General features: G+C 36.0%; 1 protein-coding gene across 2 annotated transcripts; it reads left to right on the plus strand.

Annotated features, from left to right (window-relative positions):
* Positions 1-616: 616 nt before the first annotated feature.
* DCL1 (dicer-like 1) lies at positions 617-14396 on the plus strand. 2 transcript variants are annotated; one of them, XM_011073427.3, is made up of 20 exons: positions 617-2355; positions 2441-2554; positions 3942-4152; positions 4392-4786; positions 5148-5382; positions 7370-7542; positions 7628-7750; positions 7832-7992; positions 8086-8319; positions 8403-8553; positions 8638-8820; positions 9866-10024; positions 10098-10193; positions 10291-10919; positions 11641-11741; positions 11828-12027; positions 12106-13026; positions 13107-13271; positions 13390-13763; positions 13846-14396. In XM_011073427.3, exons 1-20 carry the CDS (start codon positions 1354-1356, stop codon positions 14021-14023), a joined length of 5805 nt encoding a protein of 1934 aa, XP_011071729.1. In that variant the 5' UTR covers positions 617-1353; the 3' UTR covers positions 14024-14396. The 2 variants fall into 2 exon arrangements, with proteins under 2 accessions (XP_011071729.1, XP_088734679.1); XM_088878553.1 differs by having other exon boundaries at positions 2214-2355; positions 2441-2546.
* The last annotated feature ends 5416 nt before the right edge of the window (positions 14397-19812 follow it).

The raw sequence follows: 19812 nt of genomic DNA on the forward strand, positions 1-19812 counted from the left end.
AAAAAAAGGGCATTCCGCACTCACAAGAAGTGTTTAATGCACTACAATATTAATTTTTTAAAAAATATCATTTAACTGATACAACATATAACTTATTCAATTTTTTAAATTTGTATTAATTGATAAATTAATTTTTGTATTTTTAAATATAATATATTGATGATATATACTTATTCTAAAATATAAAAAATTATTTATTATATGTAAGCGGGCGTGAGTAGAGAGGTAGAAGAGTTCTAAAGTGCAACTCCATCGTAATGTTTGGTTTCAATTTTGCTTCATATTCGAGATGGGCCAAAACATGGATAATATTTATCTTGATTTGTTTTAGAAGTTTTGATGTTATTTTGAAACAGTGATTCATTTATTTTTTGTCAAAATAAGTCTATACTAATTATAGGCCTAAAAAAATTATATACATACTCATACATATATATAAATATATATAAAAAAGATATGATTTGACAATGAACACTAGTTTTTATCTTCTGCTAAACAACGTCAAATATACTATACTTATTATATATTATTTCAAAAAACAAATCCAAACATACATACTTATTTATCTTTATTTTCATCTCTATATCTACATAAAACATATCAAAACAAATTAAAAATAAAATAGAACATAGTGCATATTATCTTGCTGCTCCGGATACATACGGATAGGGGCGCCCCAATTGATTTTTAATCCGGGTCGGGTCGGGCGGGGGCGATGCTACAGGTTACAGCAGTCGAGTCTTTTCCGTGCCGGTTGCTAAGATAAGTCTGATTGCCGGAGGTGGCAGTCAAGGATTTTGGGGAAGTAAAGAAGAAATTAGGGATTTGAGTCTTGTATGGAAGAAGAGAAGAGAAGAGAGAGCAGAGTGGCGTAAGATAGACCGGTGGGGGGAGAATCTTCGAATCACCACAACTTGGTTTGGTTCTTGCTCCTTTTTCTCTTCGCGTGCTTCGTACGGTCTATTTAACGCTTATCTGCTTTCTCCCCTCTCTCTCTTGCTCGCTCTCTCTCTCTCTCTCTCTCTCTCTTTATTTCTCCTACCCCTGTTTCAGTTCTTGCAGGAGTTGTCTCTGTTTGGATTTCTAGTGTGTGAACTTATCTGGGCTTTGATCCTTTTTGCAGTAATTGTAGTCTAATTTGTTGTTGTACTGTTTATTATAGACTGGAAAATAGAAGGGTTGTTTATTCCTTTGTCTTTAGAAGTAAAGATTCAGTATTTGGGGTTATTTACAGTTTATTTGTTGCTTTACATATAGAGAATGGAAAGGAAATAAGAATAAACAAGTTGTACTATACTACTACTTTACTGGTTCTAGTTGTTTATTCAGTATATTAAAGCATTGTGTTGGCAAATGGATAAAGAGGAGGGTAGGGATTCAGTTAATTCTTGTACTCATGCTGCTGATGGCAGACCGTCATACTGGCTAGATGCCTGTGAGGACGTGTCATGCGATGATTATTTTGTTGACTTTGAACCTGCAACAATTACTTCAATTCCCGAACCGGAGTCACACTCTCATGGAGGCTGCCATGTCACTTGCTTTTTTGGTGGAGATGATCGGACTGTGGACAGCATAAAAAATGGCAACTCTGATTTGCCTACTCATACAATCACTAATCCGAGCAGGAATCCACTTCAAAATTCCTGCTCCTCTGTCCAGAAAGCCCTTGTGCAGGATCAACACTCAGTGTCTAGGCCTGCAATTGTTAATTGCAATGGCAAAAGGCCTTCTTTCTATAGTAATGGGTTCACGAATGAAGAAACCGACAATGGTAAAATGCACCATGAATTTTACGACTCTGATCAAAGACATGACAAAAAGATTCGTGGTAGGGATCCAAAGAAGGAGAGGAGAATTTGGGAAAGGGCTCCTGGAAGGAAGAGACAACGTGGTTGGGATGATCCAGAGACTGATGGGCAGGTCAGAGACAAACTGAGGAGAAGAGAACGCTATAGTACAGGTAGCTGGAAGGAGAGGGACTACAGAGAAGCCAGAGGTTACTGGGAGAGGGAGAAAGAAACAAATGAATTGGTTTTTCGTGTAGGTTCTTGGGAATCTTGTAGAAACAGAGATGAGAAGGTGAACAGTCAAAAAAGCAACAAATGTACTGGATCTTCAGAAGAGAAGAAAGATGAGCCAAAAGAGAAACTTCCTGAGGAGCAAGCTCGTCAGTACCAGTTGGATGTTCTTGAGCAAGCGAAGAAGAGAAACACAATTGCTTTTCTTGAAACAGGGGCCGGGAAAACACTGATTGCTGTCCTCCTTATGAAAAGTGTTAGCACTGAATTGCAAAAACAAAATAAGAAAATGCTTGCTGTCTTTTTGGTGCCTAAAGTTCCTCTTGTTTATCAGGTAGTATCTTATTGACCAGTGAAGATTCTCAACTCCTTCAATTTGTCAGCTTCTATCTGAATATCTCTATCACTCCAAAATGCAGCAAGCAGAAGTAATCCGTGAGCGAACAGGCTATCAAGTTGGCCATTACTGTGGTGAAATGGGTCAAGATTTTTGGGATGCGCGGAGGTGGCAACGTGAGTTTGAAAGTAAGCAGGTATTTTGGAACGTAACACCTATTACTACACTTAATTTGGAAAAGTTGTGAAATTGTTTATTTTAAGTCAATTCTATTTCTGTCCTAGAGATCTATCAATTTTCCGGGCAATGATAATGTTGTAAAATGAAGATATATGTTGAAATGTTCGTTTGTTTTCTGGGCATTGAGAATAACATTTCTCTCTTGTGTTCTGAAAGTTGTTGTCAATAAAATAAAAGATGAATGATAACACTTAGATTAGCTATTGAAGGGAAAAGTGTCATCTCTGTTTGGTCTTGGAGTTAAACTTATATTAACAATCTCAAGTCAAACACTAGATATTATTTTTGCTTTTCTAGGAGGTGAAATCACCTTGAGATGGTATTCAACACTGGAACGTCACAAATGGAGAAGTGAAGAATGATATTGAATGGCTAATGTAGACCTTACCTCAACCGGAGTTGGCTATGTTTGGTTGAGATGAGAAGTGAAGATATGAGAGGGAGTGAACTATAAGAGGATGTATAAGAAATATTCACTTATTTTGTTGGAGATAATGGTTTAGTGGAATTTTAACCAAAGCACAATCTGATATCCATCCATAGTTGACTGGTAAGGGCCCAAGAGATGTAAACACCCTCATTTTGTTTGTGTTTGCAGTAATTGTACATGAACCATTTTTGGTCAAAAAAGAAGGAGGTTGTTCAACAGAAAAAGTTAATTTCCTCTTCCCACCATTTCATAATACAAAACAATCAGAAATATCTGAATTGCGGCTCACAGCTTGAGGGAAAACTGACATACTTCATCTGTGTTATCTGATCATTCTCCTTCAGTCACCTTTTGCATTATTCGGCCAAACAAAACCTAAATGCTAAAGTCAAACAAGCAAAAAATGGCATTGACTTTCAGATAGCAACTCATTAGCATATTAAATTTGGAGAAACTAATTAATATGTGGTGTTTCTTTACGTGATATAAACATAGAGAATGTATGAAGTCTTTTAATTTATTGAAATTTTTTCATACAGTTGTAGCATGGTCCAATCACATATCTTATTTATTTATGAATTGGATGTGACAAGTTCATTTAGCGAGAAGACATCTTTCTAACACTCTAATGTTTGACATAAAACAAGTCTTATCATTAACGACCTGCTTATGTTCTTTCCAGTCCTAATAGCTGATTATTTTTGTGATATAATATTCCCATGGTGTTTGAGCTGCATTACATGCATTGTTAAAATGGGGAAGGTAGCGCTCTGGTATCGGGAAAAAAATGGTTATTGGCAAATTCAGGACTTCCAAAGTGACAGCATTTGAAGTTATTTGACCCAGCTACTTTAATTTACTATGGATACCCAGACATGTTTAACCTTCCCACTTATGCTGCTGCTTGACCCAGGTCTTAGTGATGACGGCTCAAATTCTTCTGAACATACTTAGACACAGTATAGTAAAAATGGAAGCAATCAATCTCCTTATTCTGGACGAGTGTCATCATGCTGTGAAGAAGCATCCTTATTCTTTAGTAATGTCTGAGTTCTATCACACCACGCCAAAGGAGAAGAGGCCATCAGTTTTTGGGATGACTGCATCTCCTGTGAACTTGAAGGGTATGTTTTTGATTTCTATCTCTACACTTAATTACCTTAGCTCCAACTGTGTCTGTCGCTAGATATGTGTTTCTCATGGGAAGCATCACATGTGTAAATGTTCACATACATATGCGATGATAAGTTATACTTGTTCTGCTTTTGATATTTCTCTAGCACTGTGTATTGTGTTACTCCTATCCTGAGTGGCCTTTGTTAACTTTTTCTTAAAGCCAAAAACTGTTTTATGTGTAATTCAGGTGTTTCTAGCCAAGTTGATTGCGCATTAAAGATTCGCAATCTGGAGAGTAAGCTAGATGCTGTAGTTTGTACTATAAAGGACCGTGCAGAGCTGGAGAAACATGTACCAATGCCTTCAGAAGTGGTGGTAGAGTATGACAAAGCTGCTAGTTTATGGTCCCTGCATGAGCAAATAAAACAGATGGAACAGATGGTTGAGGAGGCTGCTCGGTCGAGCTCCAGAAGAAGCAAGTGGCAATTTATGGGAGCCAGAGATGCTGGGGCTAAAGAAGAGCTACGCCAAGTTTATGGTGTGTCTGAGCGGACCGAAAGTGACGGAGCTGCTAATTTAATCCAAAAATTGAGGGCCATCAACTATGCTCTTGGTGAACTAGGACAGTGGTGTGCTTACAAGGTCAGGTGACATCTTCATTATAGGTTGCTATTTTGAATTCCTTTATCGTTAATACATGTTTACTATGGTATACATTCTGGATTAACATTCTGTTCCATCAGTTTCCAAGTTATCCTTTTGAATAAATCTGCTTTTACCCTTTGCTTTCTTTGCTGTCTCGTTTAAGTTGCAGCTAGTGATTTGTTCTATGGTTGGTGATTGTTATGGTTGGGATGGTTTGGCAGTGGAGTTGGAAGGGGGTTTAGCTTTTGTAGATTTCTGAAAGTATAGCTTAAGATTTTTAGTTCCAGATGATTGGAAATCTCTTGTGTTTAGTGAGGATTCTGCATTAATTGTATTCTTAATGCTGGTTTCTTTGCAGGTTGCACAAGCATTTCTAACTGCTTTGCAGAATGATGAAAGGGCAAACTATCAACTCGATGTCAAGTTCCAAGAATCATACCTACAGAAAGTTGTCTCTCTTTTGCAGTGTCATCTATCTGAAGGAGCCATTTTAGAGAGTAACATTGTAGGTACAGACACGGACAGCAGTGCTGCAGATGCAGAAGGGAATGGGTCTGATGAGCTAGAGGAGGGGGAACTTACTAACAGTCATGGTGAGTAGTTCTATCCTCATCATCATGCGAAATCCACTAGACATAAATGAATTTTAGCTCTCCAACTTTCAAAATTACACCTAGATCCACTAAGAGAAATGTTACATTACAACTGTACCTTGTTACGGTTTTGGGCTGAAAATGCTGAAGTCGCGTAAATTTTTTTGTGAACCTCCAATATATCCCTTGGTAATGTTTTAAAACTATAGGGGTGTAAATGTAATGTACATATAACTCAAAAAAAGTGTAAATGTAATAAAATCCTGTTCTCCAACCATTAGAGATGAAAAGGTCTTTTTTGGTGGTTTTTCTTTGTATCTTTTTATATGTATGGTGTTAGGGGACAACTATTCTTGCCTCTGTGATATAAAAAGGTCTTGCTCACATCCTACTTGTTTATGGTTGAGATATATAAAAGAGTAATGTCTGCCAAGCAATGTGTTAAAAAATCGATTTTGATGATCTCTAAAACGGCAACAAATCCAAAGGTTGCTTAGTATTGCCTTACAAGTTATTGAAAATAACCCTGATAATACTAATGATTTTCATGCTACGACAACTTGTAAGATTATTTTTAAAACGATATAATAAATATATTAATTATATTAGGAACTAACTCGTTGACTGCTTAAATTATTTTTTACATGAAAAGGCTATTTTCTTGTTATCTCATAAAGACACTTTTTCAAAATTATAAACATTGCATTTGCATTGATCATCATTTTCAAACATTAGTAAGAACATTACGAGCACCCTCTTAAAAGCAATAGAAATTTTAGAAAGACACCTCTTAGCATTACATAGATAAATCACATCATAATGAACTGAATCTGCTGTGACAAAACATACAGAATGATTATGTACACACTTGATAAACATGAACGTACTGAAAAAATAAAGCTCAGAAAATGTACATTCTGCCTAACTATCTTAAAAGTTCAGAATTCTCCAGAGCAAATCCTCCAAACAATGCCTGAGAACTTCGGGAAGAAACTACTTACAGAAGTATCTCTTAACTATATAAACATAAGAAATTCACCCCTCAAAGTGTAAATGTTACTTCCACATCTGGGAACAATGATAAATTAAATTATTTGAATTTTGAGTATTTTGTATTTTAAAATCAAGGGTAGTGAAATGCATAATTTCCATTTGAATGTACAACCAGAGCATTTTTTGAAGGAGTTTGGATGTAAGATCCAAAGTTTCAGGGGGTTGGAGTGTAATTTCACTATTCGAGAGGGGAGTAGTTGTAATAACCCTAGGACCCATTGATTGGTCCAGAGTTCAGTGAGAAAGCAGAATTTCTATTGAACTTCCGAGCTGGTTGATCTGTAAGTTTTGACTGTGTTCTTGACCAAGTGGAAGACCCTGGGTTGAATAATACTTGTGGCCTACATGGTTGTATTACGGCACGCCGGTAACCAGTTGTACGTAAATAAAATATCCTCACCAGTCACCAGGCTTATCATCCTTAATTTCTGTTACACACTTAATATTGATCAACTAGAGAGTAATCTTAATGAATCAATGAGAAGATTTAATGGGATGGGTAGATCTACTGTCGTATGAATCGTGCGTCAATTGTCACTGAATAAGATCTAGATCAAACGAATAACTCAGAGAGTTTCTTTATTTGTAAGAGAAGGATAATAATCCAAACAAAGATTTTACTGCTGCTTTACTATGAGTCTAATATCATTACACGGGAATACATTATGAATTCTAAAGCATATCCTTTTTACTTACCTCAAAATTTTGAGTGGTTGTTTGTTTTCAAGTTTTTATTCTTGTAAAAAAAGCACCTATTCCATTGAAGCTTGCACTTTTGCTTACCTTCTTTGAAGCTGAGATATTTTCACAAACACCGTAGACTTAGTTATTGGTAATTGATTCAATATCACATGTATGTTATCTATTGCTTGCCTCTCTCTCTCTCCTTGTATTATCATATGCTGTATAATGTGCTGGTATGCGTATTTGGCAGTTGTCTCTGGTGGAGAGCATGTTGATGTGATTATTGGAGCTGCTGTTGCTGATGGAAAAGTGACTCCTAAGGTGCAGTCACTGATCAAAATACTTCTGAAGTATCAGCACACAGAGGATTTTCGTGCAATAATCTTTGTTGAACGTGTTGTGGCTGCTTTGGTTCTTCCTAAGGTCAATTAACTACGACAAATAAACAGCACAGGTTTTGCTAGCTATTGCTTTCATTCAGCAATTAAGTTGTCTTATTTACATGCAGGTTTTCGCAGAGCTTCCATCTTTGAGTTTTGTGAAATCAGCAAGTTTAATTGGGCACAACAATAGTCAAGAAATGCGAACCAGCCAAATGCAAGATACAATTGCGCGATTCCGGGATGGTCGTGTATGTCAGACTATTGTGAGATTGCCTCATGTACGCTTAATTTATCTCATTAGCTTATTTGTTACTTAATCTGTTCTGCAGGTGACTGTTTTAGTTGCCACTAGTGTCGCTGAGGAGGGACTTGATATTCGACAATGTAATGTTGTCATTCGCTTTGATCTTGCCAAAACTGTATTGGCATACATCCAGTCTAGAGGTCGTGCCAGAAAGCCTGGATCAGATTACATCTTGATGGTTGAGAGGTAACTTTGGTGACACTTGTTTTAAATTTCTGCCAATTTACCTACGAAGAGACGGTTCAAATAGGTTACTTATTATTAATGGTTTGGTTGTAGAGGAAATTTGTCCCACACAGCTTTTCTAAGGAATGCTAGAAATAGTGAAGAGACTTTGCGGAAAGAAGCCATTGAGAGGACTGACATTAGTCATCTCAAGGACACCTGCGGTGTAAATTCTGGAGAGGCTATAGTTGGAACTGTGTACCAGGTGGAGTCTACTGGTGCTGTTGTGAGCTTAAATTCAGCTGTAGGACTCATCCACTTTTACTGCTCCCAGCTGCCCAGTGACAGGTGCTTTCTCTGTCTGATGCCACTTATCTTCATTTTCTCTTGTTTCTATTTCAATTTCGGTTCTTCACTTTTTATATATGCAGGTATTCAATTCTTCACCCGGAGTTTATCATGGAGCGTCATGAGAAGCCCGGAAGCCCTACAGAATATTCATGCAAGCTTCAACTTCCCTGTAATGCACCATTTGAAAAATTGGAGGGACCTCCATGCAGATCAATGCGCCTCGCACAGCAGGCATGCTTCGCGTCTCATGATGTTCATTATCTCTGTGTAAACTGTATGAGAAGCATTGATTTCACTAGATTATGTGATTTGCAGGCTGTTTGTTTGGCTGCTTGCAAGAAGCTTCACGAGATGGGAGCATTTACTGACATGCTATTGCCAGACAAGGGAATTGGGGAAGAAGCTGAGAAAGTTGAACAAAATGATGAAGGGGATCCTCTTCCTGGAACTGCTAGGCATAGAGAATTTTACCCTGAAGGTGTAGCTGACATTCTCCGGGTTAGTCCTCCATCTTTCCTTGTCTTAAGCGTAGCTGCTTTATGTAGAAAGAACTCGCACTTGATATGGCTTCAGGGTTTATAATGCATTTATTATCTATTAATGCAATTTATAAGTTCGCCATTTGGAAATGTTATTTTCCAATCATAATGAGATACATGTAACTTAAGCAGTTCCAAGGCGCATATGCACTATATATCATGTAAGAAGTTAGCATAAGAAAGTTATTGGAAGAAAGTAATCCTTAGTTCTAAAGAAGAGAGAACTAAAGCTCTTTATTTAGCAAAAGCATTTTTTCTTAGAATTGAAAACCTGAGCACCTCTCTCCTATAAGATCCAAAGAAATCATAATGGATCTGCCCTCCAAACTCGATCTTGACTTGTGCATTTGTATGTGAACTTGTATCGTATATAATTTGGATCACTGAGCTGATTTGATCTTGACTGTCTGTAGATATAAGATTCATATCTTAATATTAAGTGAATGACATAATCCAAGACTTAATAATCTCCATTTGGGCAAAAGATTGCCAAAAGTTTGATAGCAATTTAGTATTATTGGCCTAAAAAATGTTGAGATTAGCAGTACACTGATGACTGAGCAACCGAAATAAATATCTTAGATTAAAAAAGATAGTACATTTTTGTATGTGGACATTCTATATGGGTACTCTAGAAGTATATGCTAATTATTTTCTGAAGGTAGATAAAGATTTCCTGTACATGTGAACAGAATGTTCATGGAATATAATAATTTGTGGTGGGGTTCTCTTGTTGTAAGATCTGATCTTGGAGTCCTTTCTTGCAAGACTTACAATAAAAGATTACCTCTTAGAAGCAGGGATATGGTACTGCCCAGACAGAATAATAGCAGGAATAGTCTAAACCTTATCTTATTGGGTATAGAAACGGGAAGGCTTTCCTTAGTTTTGGTGCCATGTTCAAATATTTGATGTTATTGGCTGTTCATTTTTAGATTATGCGGTGATGTTTGGTGCACAACTGTTGGATCTTAGGACAACATGTCTAACCCTTTTATCTGCAGGGAGAATGGATATTGTCTGGGAAAGGCTGTGATGACTCCAAGTTGTTTCATCTTTACATGTACTCTATCAAATGTGAAAATGTTGGCTTCTCCAAAGATCCCCTCTTAACTCAAGTTTCAGAATTCGCAATATTATTCGGCAATGAACTGGATGCAGAGGTATGCTGTTTCCTTTATAAGCTTGGATTAAGTGCAAAGCGAGGTTCTTTATTTAATCCCCTGTTCTTAATAGGTGTTATCAATGTCGATGGATTTATTCATTGCTCGGTCTGTGATAACAAAGGCATCACTTGTCTTTAAAGGGCCCCTAGAAGTTAGAGAATCTCAGGTGCATTGATCTTTCATTGGTCATCTCAATTATTGTTTTCCTTCTTGACAATGGAGTGGGCGCTTGACAAAACTACTGATCTTTCTTCTATTTGCAGTTGGCATTGCTTAAGAGTTTTCATGTACGACTGATGAGCATTGTATTGGATGTGGACGTTGAGCCATCCAACACTCCTTGGGACACTGCAAAGGCATATTTATTTGTTCCTTTAGCTGGAGGTATATCTGCAGACCCAATGAATGATATAGACTGGGTTCTAGTTGAAAATGTTACGGAAACAGATGCATGGAGCAATCCCCTGCAGAGAGCTAGGCCAGATGTTTACCTTGGCACTAATGAACGGTCGCTAGGTGGAGACCGAAGAGAATATGGATTCGGAAAATTACGACATGGCATGGCCTTTGAACAGAAATCCCACCCTACTTATGGGATTAGAGGAGCTGTTGCCCAGTTTGATGTGGTAAAAGCATCTGGCTTAGCTCCTAAGCGAGATGCTGGCGAAGTGCCCTATCAAGTTGATATAACAAAAGGCAAACTGATGTTGGCTGATTCCTGTATTGAAGCAGAAAATCTGGTAGGAAGAATTATCACTGCAGCTCATTCTGGAAAGAGGTTCTATGTAGATTCTGTCCGCTTTGATATGACTGCAGAGAACTCATTCCCAAGAAAAGAAGGCTACCTTGGACCTCTGGAGTACAGTTCTTATGCTGATTATTATAAGCAAAAGTATGTTCTTTTCCTGCTCTAAACTTCCTTGAGTACATTCTTGTATCCATGTCCCCTTTCTCACCTCCTATGGATGTAAGTGCATGAATCCATCCTAAATTATGGTTCTCCTCTGGTGATAGCTTTCCGTCTGATGGCTGGGGGATAAAGAGGAGGGTTTGTTGTAAAAATCTTGAAAGAGAAGAAATCATTAGTGGTACTGTGCCAGTTGTAGTATTTGTATATCCTGTGAACTTGACTTGGGAAATCTGAACCAACAGAACTGAATTCTCTGCTAAACTTGGTATTACTTAATCAAATACCGAGATAATTTTCATATAAACTTTTGATATTTATTATTTAGCTTCTTATACTTTTACTTTTTAGTTGCACTCGGCTTTGAGTTTCCCCGAGTGTTGATTCACTTCTTTCAATTCCTGTCTTTCTGTCCTTCACATCATCATGAGTCCCTTCTGTGTTTTATGCTGTTCTTCTGCACCTTTGACTTGTTTGTTTGGTGCTGTTTTTGCTACTTCTTTGCTGTTATCTTGCTGTGTTTTTTCTTTTGTTTTCTTGCTTCTTCTCGGATTTTGGTGTGATGATGAATTCTTGATTTGCTCTTCCTCCTTTTCATAGGCATTATTATATCTGTATGTTTTAAGCAAGCTTCTGTCTGCACTTTCAACAAAGGTGCATTTGAATTATGCTGCTTTTTAACTATAACATACCAAATCAATTGTAGGTATGGGGTAGATTTGAGGTATAAACAGCAACCTCTAATAAGAGCCCGTGGTGTTTCATACTGCAAGAATCTTTTGTCTCCACGTTTTGAACATTCAGAAGGTATGGACTTTTGCAGTTGAATTGTTTCTCGGATCTTATTGGGCTGGGTATGATATCAAAATTAATTGTGAAAGCTCTTCTTGTAGGTCATGATGGTGAATCTGAAGAGATAAATGAAAAAATATATTATGTTTTTCTCCCTCCAGAACTCTGTTTTGTGCATCCACTTCCTGGATCACTAGTTAGGGGTGCACAGAGATTGCCGTCAATTATGAGGAGGGTCGAAAGCATGCTGCTTGCTGTACAGCTTAAGGATATCATTAGTTATCCAGTCCCTGCTTCAAAGGTGTTCTGAGATCCTACGGCGTGATCTTTTAGAGTTTCTTTTACATTATACCTGAGCTGTGAGCTTTATATTTTGCAGATCTTGGAAGCCTTAACTGCAGCGTCATGCCAGGAGACTTTCTGTTATGAAAGAGCAGAGCTCTTGGGAGATGCTTATCTGAAATGGGTTGTTAGTAGATTTCTATTTCTAAAATATCCTCAGAAACATGAAGGTCAGCTTACTAGGATGAGGCAACAAATGGTAAGCAACATTGTACTCTATCAGTATGCATTGAACAAGGGGCTTCAATCATACATCCAGGCAGATCGATTTGCTCCATCAAGGTGGGCTGCACCTGGGGTGCTTCCTGTCTTCGATGAAGACACCAAGGAAGAAGAATTGTCATTTTTTGATCAGGAAGTCGAGTATGATGAGGGTTTGAGAAGAAAGATCCATGATGATGAGGAATATGAAGAATATGAAATGGAAGATGGGGAACTTGAGAGCGACTCAAGTTCATACCGTGTGCTATCTGGCAAAACTCTTGCGGATGTTGTGGAAGCATTGATTGGTGTATATTATGTCGAAGGTGGAAAGAACGCTGCAAATCACCTTATGAAATGGATTGGAATTGAGATTGATTTTGACTTGAAAGAGATAAATTACTCAATTAAACCGAGTACTGTCCCAGACAATATCCTGAGAACTATTGATTTTGATGCATTAGAAGGTTCCTTGAATGTCAAGTTCACTGATAGGGGATTGTTGGTAGAAGCAATAACTCATGCATCACGTCCATCTTCTGGAGTGTCTTGTTATCAGCGGTTAGAATTTGTTGGTGATGCAGTGCTGGATCATCTCATCACACGGCATCTGTTTTTTACATACACTGATTTGCCTCCAGGGCGCCTGACCGACTTGCGAGCTGCTGCTGTGAATAATGAGAATTTTGCACGTGTAGCTGTTAAACATAACCTTCATTTACACCTCCGTCATGGATCAAGTGCACTTGAAAAACAGGTACCTGTCGTTTTTTTTGCTTTATTTGTCTATTGATTTGAGTTGTATGCCCATTACCTATAATCTTATTTCACTTCCAGATTCGAGATTTCGTGAAAGAGGTTCAGAATGAACTTTCAAAACCTGGGTTTAACTCTTTTGGTTTAGGGGATTGCAAAGCTCCGAAAGTTCTTGGAGATATAGTAGAATCAATTGCTGGGGCTATCTTCCTCGATAGTGGATGTAACACAGCAGCTGTATGGAAGGTTAGACTCTTTCAAGTGGCCAATCTCATTTACAATTTGTTCATGGTCGTTTTTCCTTATTCCTCTGTTGGGGGACAGATTGGAATGTGGGACTTGAAATTTCTTGAATTGTTTGTAGGTCTTTCAACCCTTGTTAAACCCAATGGTTACTCCAGAAACGCTGCCAATGCATCCCGTTCGAGAGTTACAAGAACGATGTCAGCAGCAAGCTGAAGGCCTCGAATACAAAGCTAGTCGAAATGGGAACTTGGCTACTGTGGAAGTATATGTTGATGGTGTGCAGGTTGGGGTTGCTCATAATCCCCAAAAGAAAATGGCTCAAAAGTTAGCTGCTCGAAATGCTCTCGTTGCTCTAAAAGAGAAGGAGAAGGCTGAAGCCAAAGTAAATGTGGACGACGATGGGAAAGAGAAGAAGAATGGGAGCCAAACTTTCACCAGACAAACCTTAAACGATATCTGCTTGCGCAGAAATTGGCCGATGCCCCTATACAAGTAAGCTGGATTGTCTCCCTTTGAGTTGTAGGTACATAATTGTCAATTCATGTGTTGTCTTGATCTAATGTTCTTCATTCAGGTGTGTGCATGAGGGCGGTCCTGCACATGCAAAAAGATTTACATTCGCCGTGCGTGTGAATACTTCTGATAGAGGATGGACGGACGAATGCATTGGCGAACCAATGCCCAGTGTGAAGAAAGCGAAAGATTCTGCTGCAGTTCTCCTCTTGGAACTTTTGAACAAATGGTATGCTTGACGGTTCTTCTAAAGAAGCTAATGCGTACAGGATATATCATCAACACATCTACTTGCAACGTTTGATTCTTCATAAGCCCCAACAAAACTATAGGAACTTGTAGTTATCATTTGTGAGGTAGTAGCTATTCATTCGAAATCTATGCCAATGTTGCTTATTTTTCCCTTTGATCATTAAAGATCGGCAAGGCTCCGTCTCCGGCTCGATGTGGATATGGTGAGGAAAGGAGGAAAAACCCATAAAAAAAGAAAAAGGAACAAAAAAAACGGCAGCATCATATTTTCTTCAGATTTTCTATTGTGTAGTGGAAACCAAGTAAATACTTGTTTAGTTATTATTATTCTTCACCAATTCAATTGGTGACAAAGCAAAACACATTTCCTTTCTGCTTTTCTGCTCTCTTTAATTGCCAGATCTCACAGTTAAGCACCATATACTTCCTCATGCTCAGAGATGAACTTGAAAACTTGATATTATTCTGCTTTATCCATTTTTGTATTTTGTGACTTTTTCCCTATAGATGGTTAAGACTATGAGGATCCCAACATTCGATTGAGGGGTGTAGCTCACATTTACACCAGACTTGGGAGAAATTAAAATAGAAAATAAGTCATAATTCTTGGATGGATATGGATTTTGTTGTTACTTTGGATTGAACTTCTATGGATAAATTGTTATGTTCTGTCGGCAGTGAGATTGTATGCTATGTTAGTTATGTTGGTGTTTTCAGACGCCATTCATCTATTAAGGAGAGGGGAAGACCTTTTAAACAGCTGGTTTTCGTTCTTGACTAAAAATATTTCTTAAATATGTATTTATGTTTGCTACAAGATAACACCATCTTCATTTTGTTCTTTTTATTTTTTTTCTCCTTATTATATAGAAATCAACAATTTTAAAATATATGTATTTAATCAACAACTATCATTATATTAGAAAGTGAATTACTATTAAAGTAAAATAATAACCCACACGTTGATGAAATTTGAGCTCATGAAATTACAATAATCGGGCCTTCAATTTTGCTAATTGAACTAGAGCGATAATACCACATTTTATGTTGTGAATACATTTTGGCTAGTCAAAAGTTTCACATTTTTACTTGAGTAAGCTGATAATTGTGCATAGATTTCTAAACAGGAAAATAGAATTTTGGGTAAATTATGGCTATCTTCCTCGAGATTTGGTATAACAAATACTTTTTATTTTTTGAGAACTTATAAACCGTCTTGATTTTTCATTTGAGGTTACATAATGTCCACCTCGTCGTCTTTGGGGTTACATAATTATTTTTCATTTGTGGAGGGGGAGAGGGGGGGAAGTTTTAAATTTTCAAATCATAAAGAGGTATTCATAATTACATTAAATTTTAGGGAATGTAATTGTAATTTAAAATTATTAAAACTTTATCTTTTTTCCATTATATATGTATCATATTATGCATAGTATAATAAGAATTTTAATAAGGGGGTGAATGGTAAAATATATAAAGGGTGAATTAGAGAAACTATCAATAATTGATAAATCATGTATATAATCAAACGGGTAATCAAGTCGCACTGGCCACATAGCGGCTGGCAAGTAGCAACGGGACATTGCTTGGGCTAGCAAGCGGTGGAGGGGCAATCATTTTATCAATGTATCTTAAAGAGCCACTCTTGCTTCGATTATGGTCTACTATATATGGAGCGAGAGATGTTAGGAGGTATACACTTGTTATGTGATTTGTAACTTTCTTAAATTGTATATTGCACGTGCCATATGATTGATTCAAATTTGATCGAATTAGGCTCATGCTATAATTTTTCTTGGTTCTGTTTCTTTCCAAGGAAGTAGGGACCTCCTGGAGAGGTTGCAGTGAAGTGTTGTATCTTTGTACTACTTTTTTTTTCCTAGAGAAAAGTGCAAGCATCCTTCTTGTGATATTGCAAACTTGCAAACTACCTTCTAAGGCGAAAAAACTAGTAGTTTACCTTCTCACATGAAGGTAAATTGCTTCATTTTAAAAAAATATAAAGAGATAAATTGATATTATTTTTTTATAAGATGATAATTTGCTCATTTAACAATATTACAGAAAGATAAATTACATTAAACTCTTTTTTCCAATGATGCAATTTATCCTCTCTTAAAAATATACAAAGTAGTAAACGCCAGATATGGATGTTGAAAACATATTTGATCCACCCAAGTATTTCACTGGATTATATTATTATAATTTATGGGGGGGAATATAATTTTGTAGTTCTTGAGGGATTGATTTGAAATTAACACATTTTTTGAAACTTGCTAGTTTTACTTTTAACGGAGAAGGGGAAATAGGCGTTTCTTGATGGTCAAGCAATTCACGCCGTCAAGACGCCTTTTTCTGCGCGGTCTATTCACGTCCACGATTCTTCGGAAATCACAAAATTATCCTCTACATTAGGGACTAAATTGCTGGTGTACGCCTGGGTTCTAAAGGCTTGTTTGGTACTGCGTCAAAATAAAAGTTAAAATTTGTACATGTTTAAAAAAAGGATGTAAAAGAAAAATACAAAATAATAAAGTATTATATTTTATAAAAAAAATATAGGAACAATAAAATAGCGGGACACGTGTTTATCAGTAGAAAATAATCTCTTCAATTATAACAGAGTATTGATAATTTGTTTTATTGGTCAATACTATTTTATAACGACCTGACGTATAATGACATATGCACCGGAAATAAAATAAAGATATACTTATGCAGATTAAATTTGAAATTCTATTCAACTTATTTCTCCCAGATATCTTGAAATAGTATAAATTATTGTTATTATTTGTTACACCCCCCGCAACTTTATACTTAATTACTATTAATTATCATACATTCCCTTATTAAAACCCCTTCTATAAGATAGTTTCAGTTTTTAATATAATATATAAACGTCTCATGAGATAATAGGTATACTCAAAAAGATAATACTTACTCTCCCCAAATGTCATCGTTTACAAAATCCCACAATAAATGACGCAACAACCAGTTGTACAAGATTTTAAATGCAAATCGGGTTAGAGACTGGCATATTTAATATTCTCATAACCAAAAGTCTTGTCTTTAGATGTCACGATTGATCCTCCTATTCACAAGAACGGCACGGTTCAAACTCCAATAATTAGTCAGTTTGATCTATCTCCTGAAAAGTACGTGGCAAGGCGTGAGCTGCCTACCCAATAAGTATAGCTAAGCAATCTGTATATACCTATATATATTACAAGTCAGACATAATACAATCATATCAACCACCTAATATTTGTCAAATAATACCTGTCGATATAAGAAATTACAAATGCTCATAATCACATAGCAGTTTTTGACAAAATAGTGACATTTTGGTTTATTTTCTTAAGGCCTGCTTAACCAAACTGAGTGAACCACTCAATGGCTTTACCGGCTATTATTCTCATCACAATCACAATGTTTCTTTTTCTTTTATTCGGTATCACACAGCATACAGCTCGTATGACACCCCATCAACACTGATACCACATAGTACACAACTCGTATGATATCCCCATCAATGTAACACAACACACAGCTCATGTGGTATGTCACATTATTTTCACTGATCAATGACAACACACAGCTCGTCATTAACTGTATCATCATAAGCCATTGGAGTATGCCCCCTCCCAGTTAGCTAAGCAATCTTTTATTCTAATTCACAATAACAATACAATTAACTTCATCGTTCAATTCTGTTTAATAATTATTTTCTCATCAATAACTTTTCTATTCGATTTCGTTCACCAATCAATTATACGCACACACTATCATTCTTCTTACGTCTGTACATTACAACCACTATAAACACATAATAACAATTTCACGGATATCAAGCTAACCCAATAAATAGTTCAGGATTAAATATATAAACAACCAATATACACTATCCACATATATAAAAATAAATCCAAGTTCATTATCATATACATAAGCAACCAATAACATCTTATTTTCTTCCCTTGATGGAAGCCAATAGTACAATCATAATCCTTCAACAGTTCTATCCATCTTATTTGTCTCAAATTCAATTTTTTCTATATTTCAAACTTTTATGGTCAGTGAAGATCTGAAATTTTTCTTCGTACAAATAATGTCTGCAGATTTTTAATGCATGCATAATCGCAGCCAACTCCAGATCATGTGTGGAATAATTTAACTCATGAGATCTCAGCTGGCGAGATACATAATGTTTGAGTTAAAATTCATCGAATTGTTGATATTAGTAAAAAAAAAAAAGATGAATAAAAATTCATATTTACCCCGTTTGACTTATTATTAACTTATTGCAAATCAACCAAATCCTTTATATATATATATATATATATATATATAACAAAACTACGCTTATAAGGATGAAAATATACATCATCATATGTATTAGCGTGTGGAAATTTATAAAGGTAGCTTAGTTCAAAAAGTATTTGTTTAACATGTAAAAAGTCAGTAATAAATTAATTGTAATATGAAAATTTTCAATTATTTTGGTAATATTATCAAATTCAGTTAATTTTGACCGACACAGAGATCTATTTATTAGACAAAAAAACAAACGTTAGGGTACTATATGTAATTTTTCAAACTATAGAGAGTTTATGTATAATTGTACCAAATATAAAAAAATGTCTTCGTAATTATCTAAAAAGAAAAAAGACTAATTATCAAGAAATTTGAAATAAATGTGAGTTTCCAAATATTATTTCAGAAATCATCCTTGTTATCAATGCCATGACATCTTCTAAATTGCATGAACCAACTTCTCTATGGAGAAATTGAGACATGATTTCAAAGTATGGGAAGGCAAATAATTGCCTCCCAATGAGTGACAAAGAAAACAATTATTAATTTGAAATAGGAAAAAGAAAACCCAAAATTAGTTTACAAATACAACTATTAAATTAAATAATATATGCTACTTAGGGACATAATTAAATTAATTGTGCCAAATTATACTTTAGAATAGTGGGTAGCATGAACAACTACCTCTACCTCTTATGCATTGGAGAGGCCAACAAGTGAGTATTTTTTATAGATTTGAGGTAATATATTTTCTTTTAAATTTGCAGATGATAATTGAAGGGGGCACTAGAAATATGTGAAGAACAAAATGACGTAATTGCCCTTCAACGAGTTGGACGTAATTATAAATTCTGGAGACGGATAAGTGGCCAAAATTGTAATTTTGCTATTATTACTATAATCGGACGACTTTATATGTACTCTCCTTATTGCTGATTCCAAATGTACGTTGTTTTAACTCAAACAATCTCTTTATCTTTTGAGTTTGTCAAACTTGGAATTGACTTTGATTGTCATTGAAAAATCTCTCAGTGCTCGACGATTCTTTTGAGAATTCGTAATTATAATTTGATATTCGTGCTATTTTGTAAAATTAAATTATTTAGTACATAAAAATGTGGAGAAAATTATTTGATTTGTGATTCAAATTGTTGAACACTAAACCATAATAATAAGTCAAGCAAAAGAAATTCTTGAATCTTAGTGCATGATGTATGAAAGGGTAAAATGGTCAACTAAGTTTCACAATCCCACAACAGGGTCAATACAGACGACCACAGACTGTAAAACCCTCTTAGACTCCGAAAGTCAAAATCCTAAAATTAGCACCCAAAAAGAAAAGAAAAAATCAAAAAGGGGAATTAAGACGGTGCTAGAACTCTCCGACTGTGACCAGCAAACCGTGAAGGACATCACGTGGCGCTGAAAAGAATCACAAAACTCATTTCCAACCGTGGAAAAA

The sequence above is a fragment of the Sesamum indicum genome, linkage group LG3, assembly GCF_026168435.1.
Source record: "Sesamum indicum cultivar Baizhima isolate 11 linkage group LG3, ASM2616843v1, whole genome shotgun sequence".
In the NCBI taxonomy this organism is placed as follows: domain Eukaryota; kingdom Viridiplantae; phylum Streptophyta; class Magnoliopsida; order Lamiales; family Pedaliaceae; genus Sesamum; species Sesamum indicum.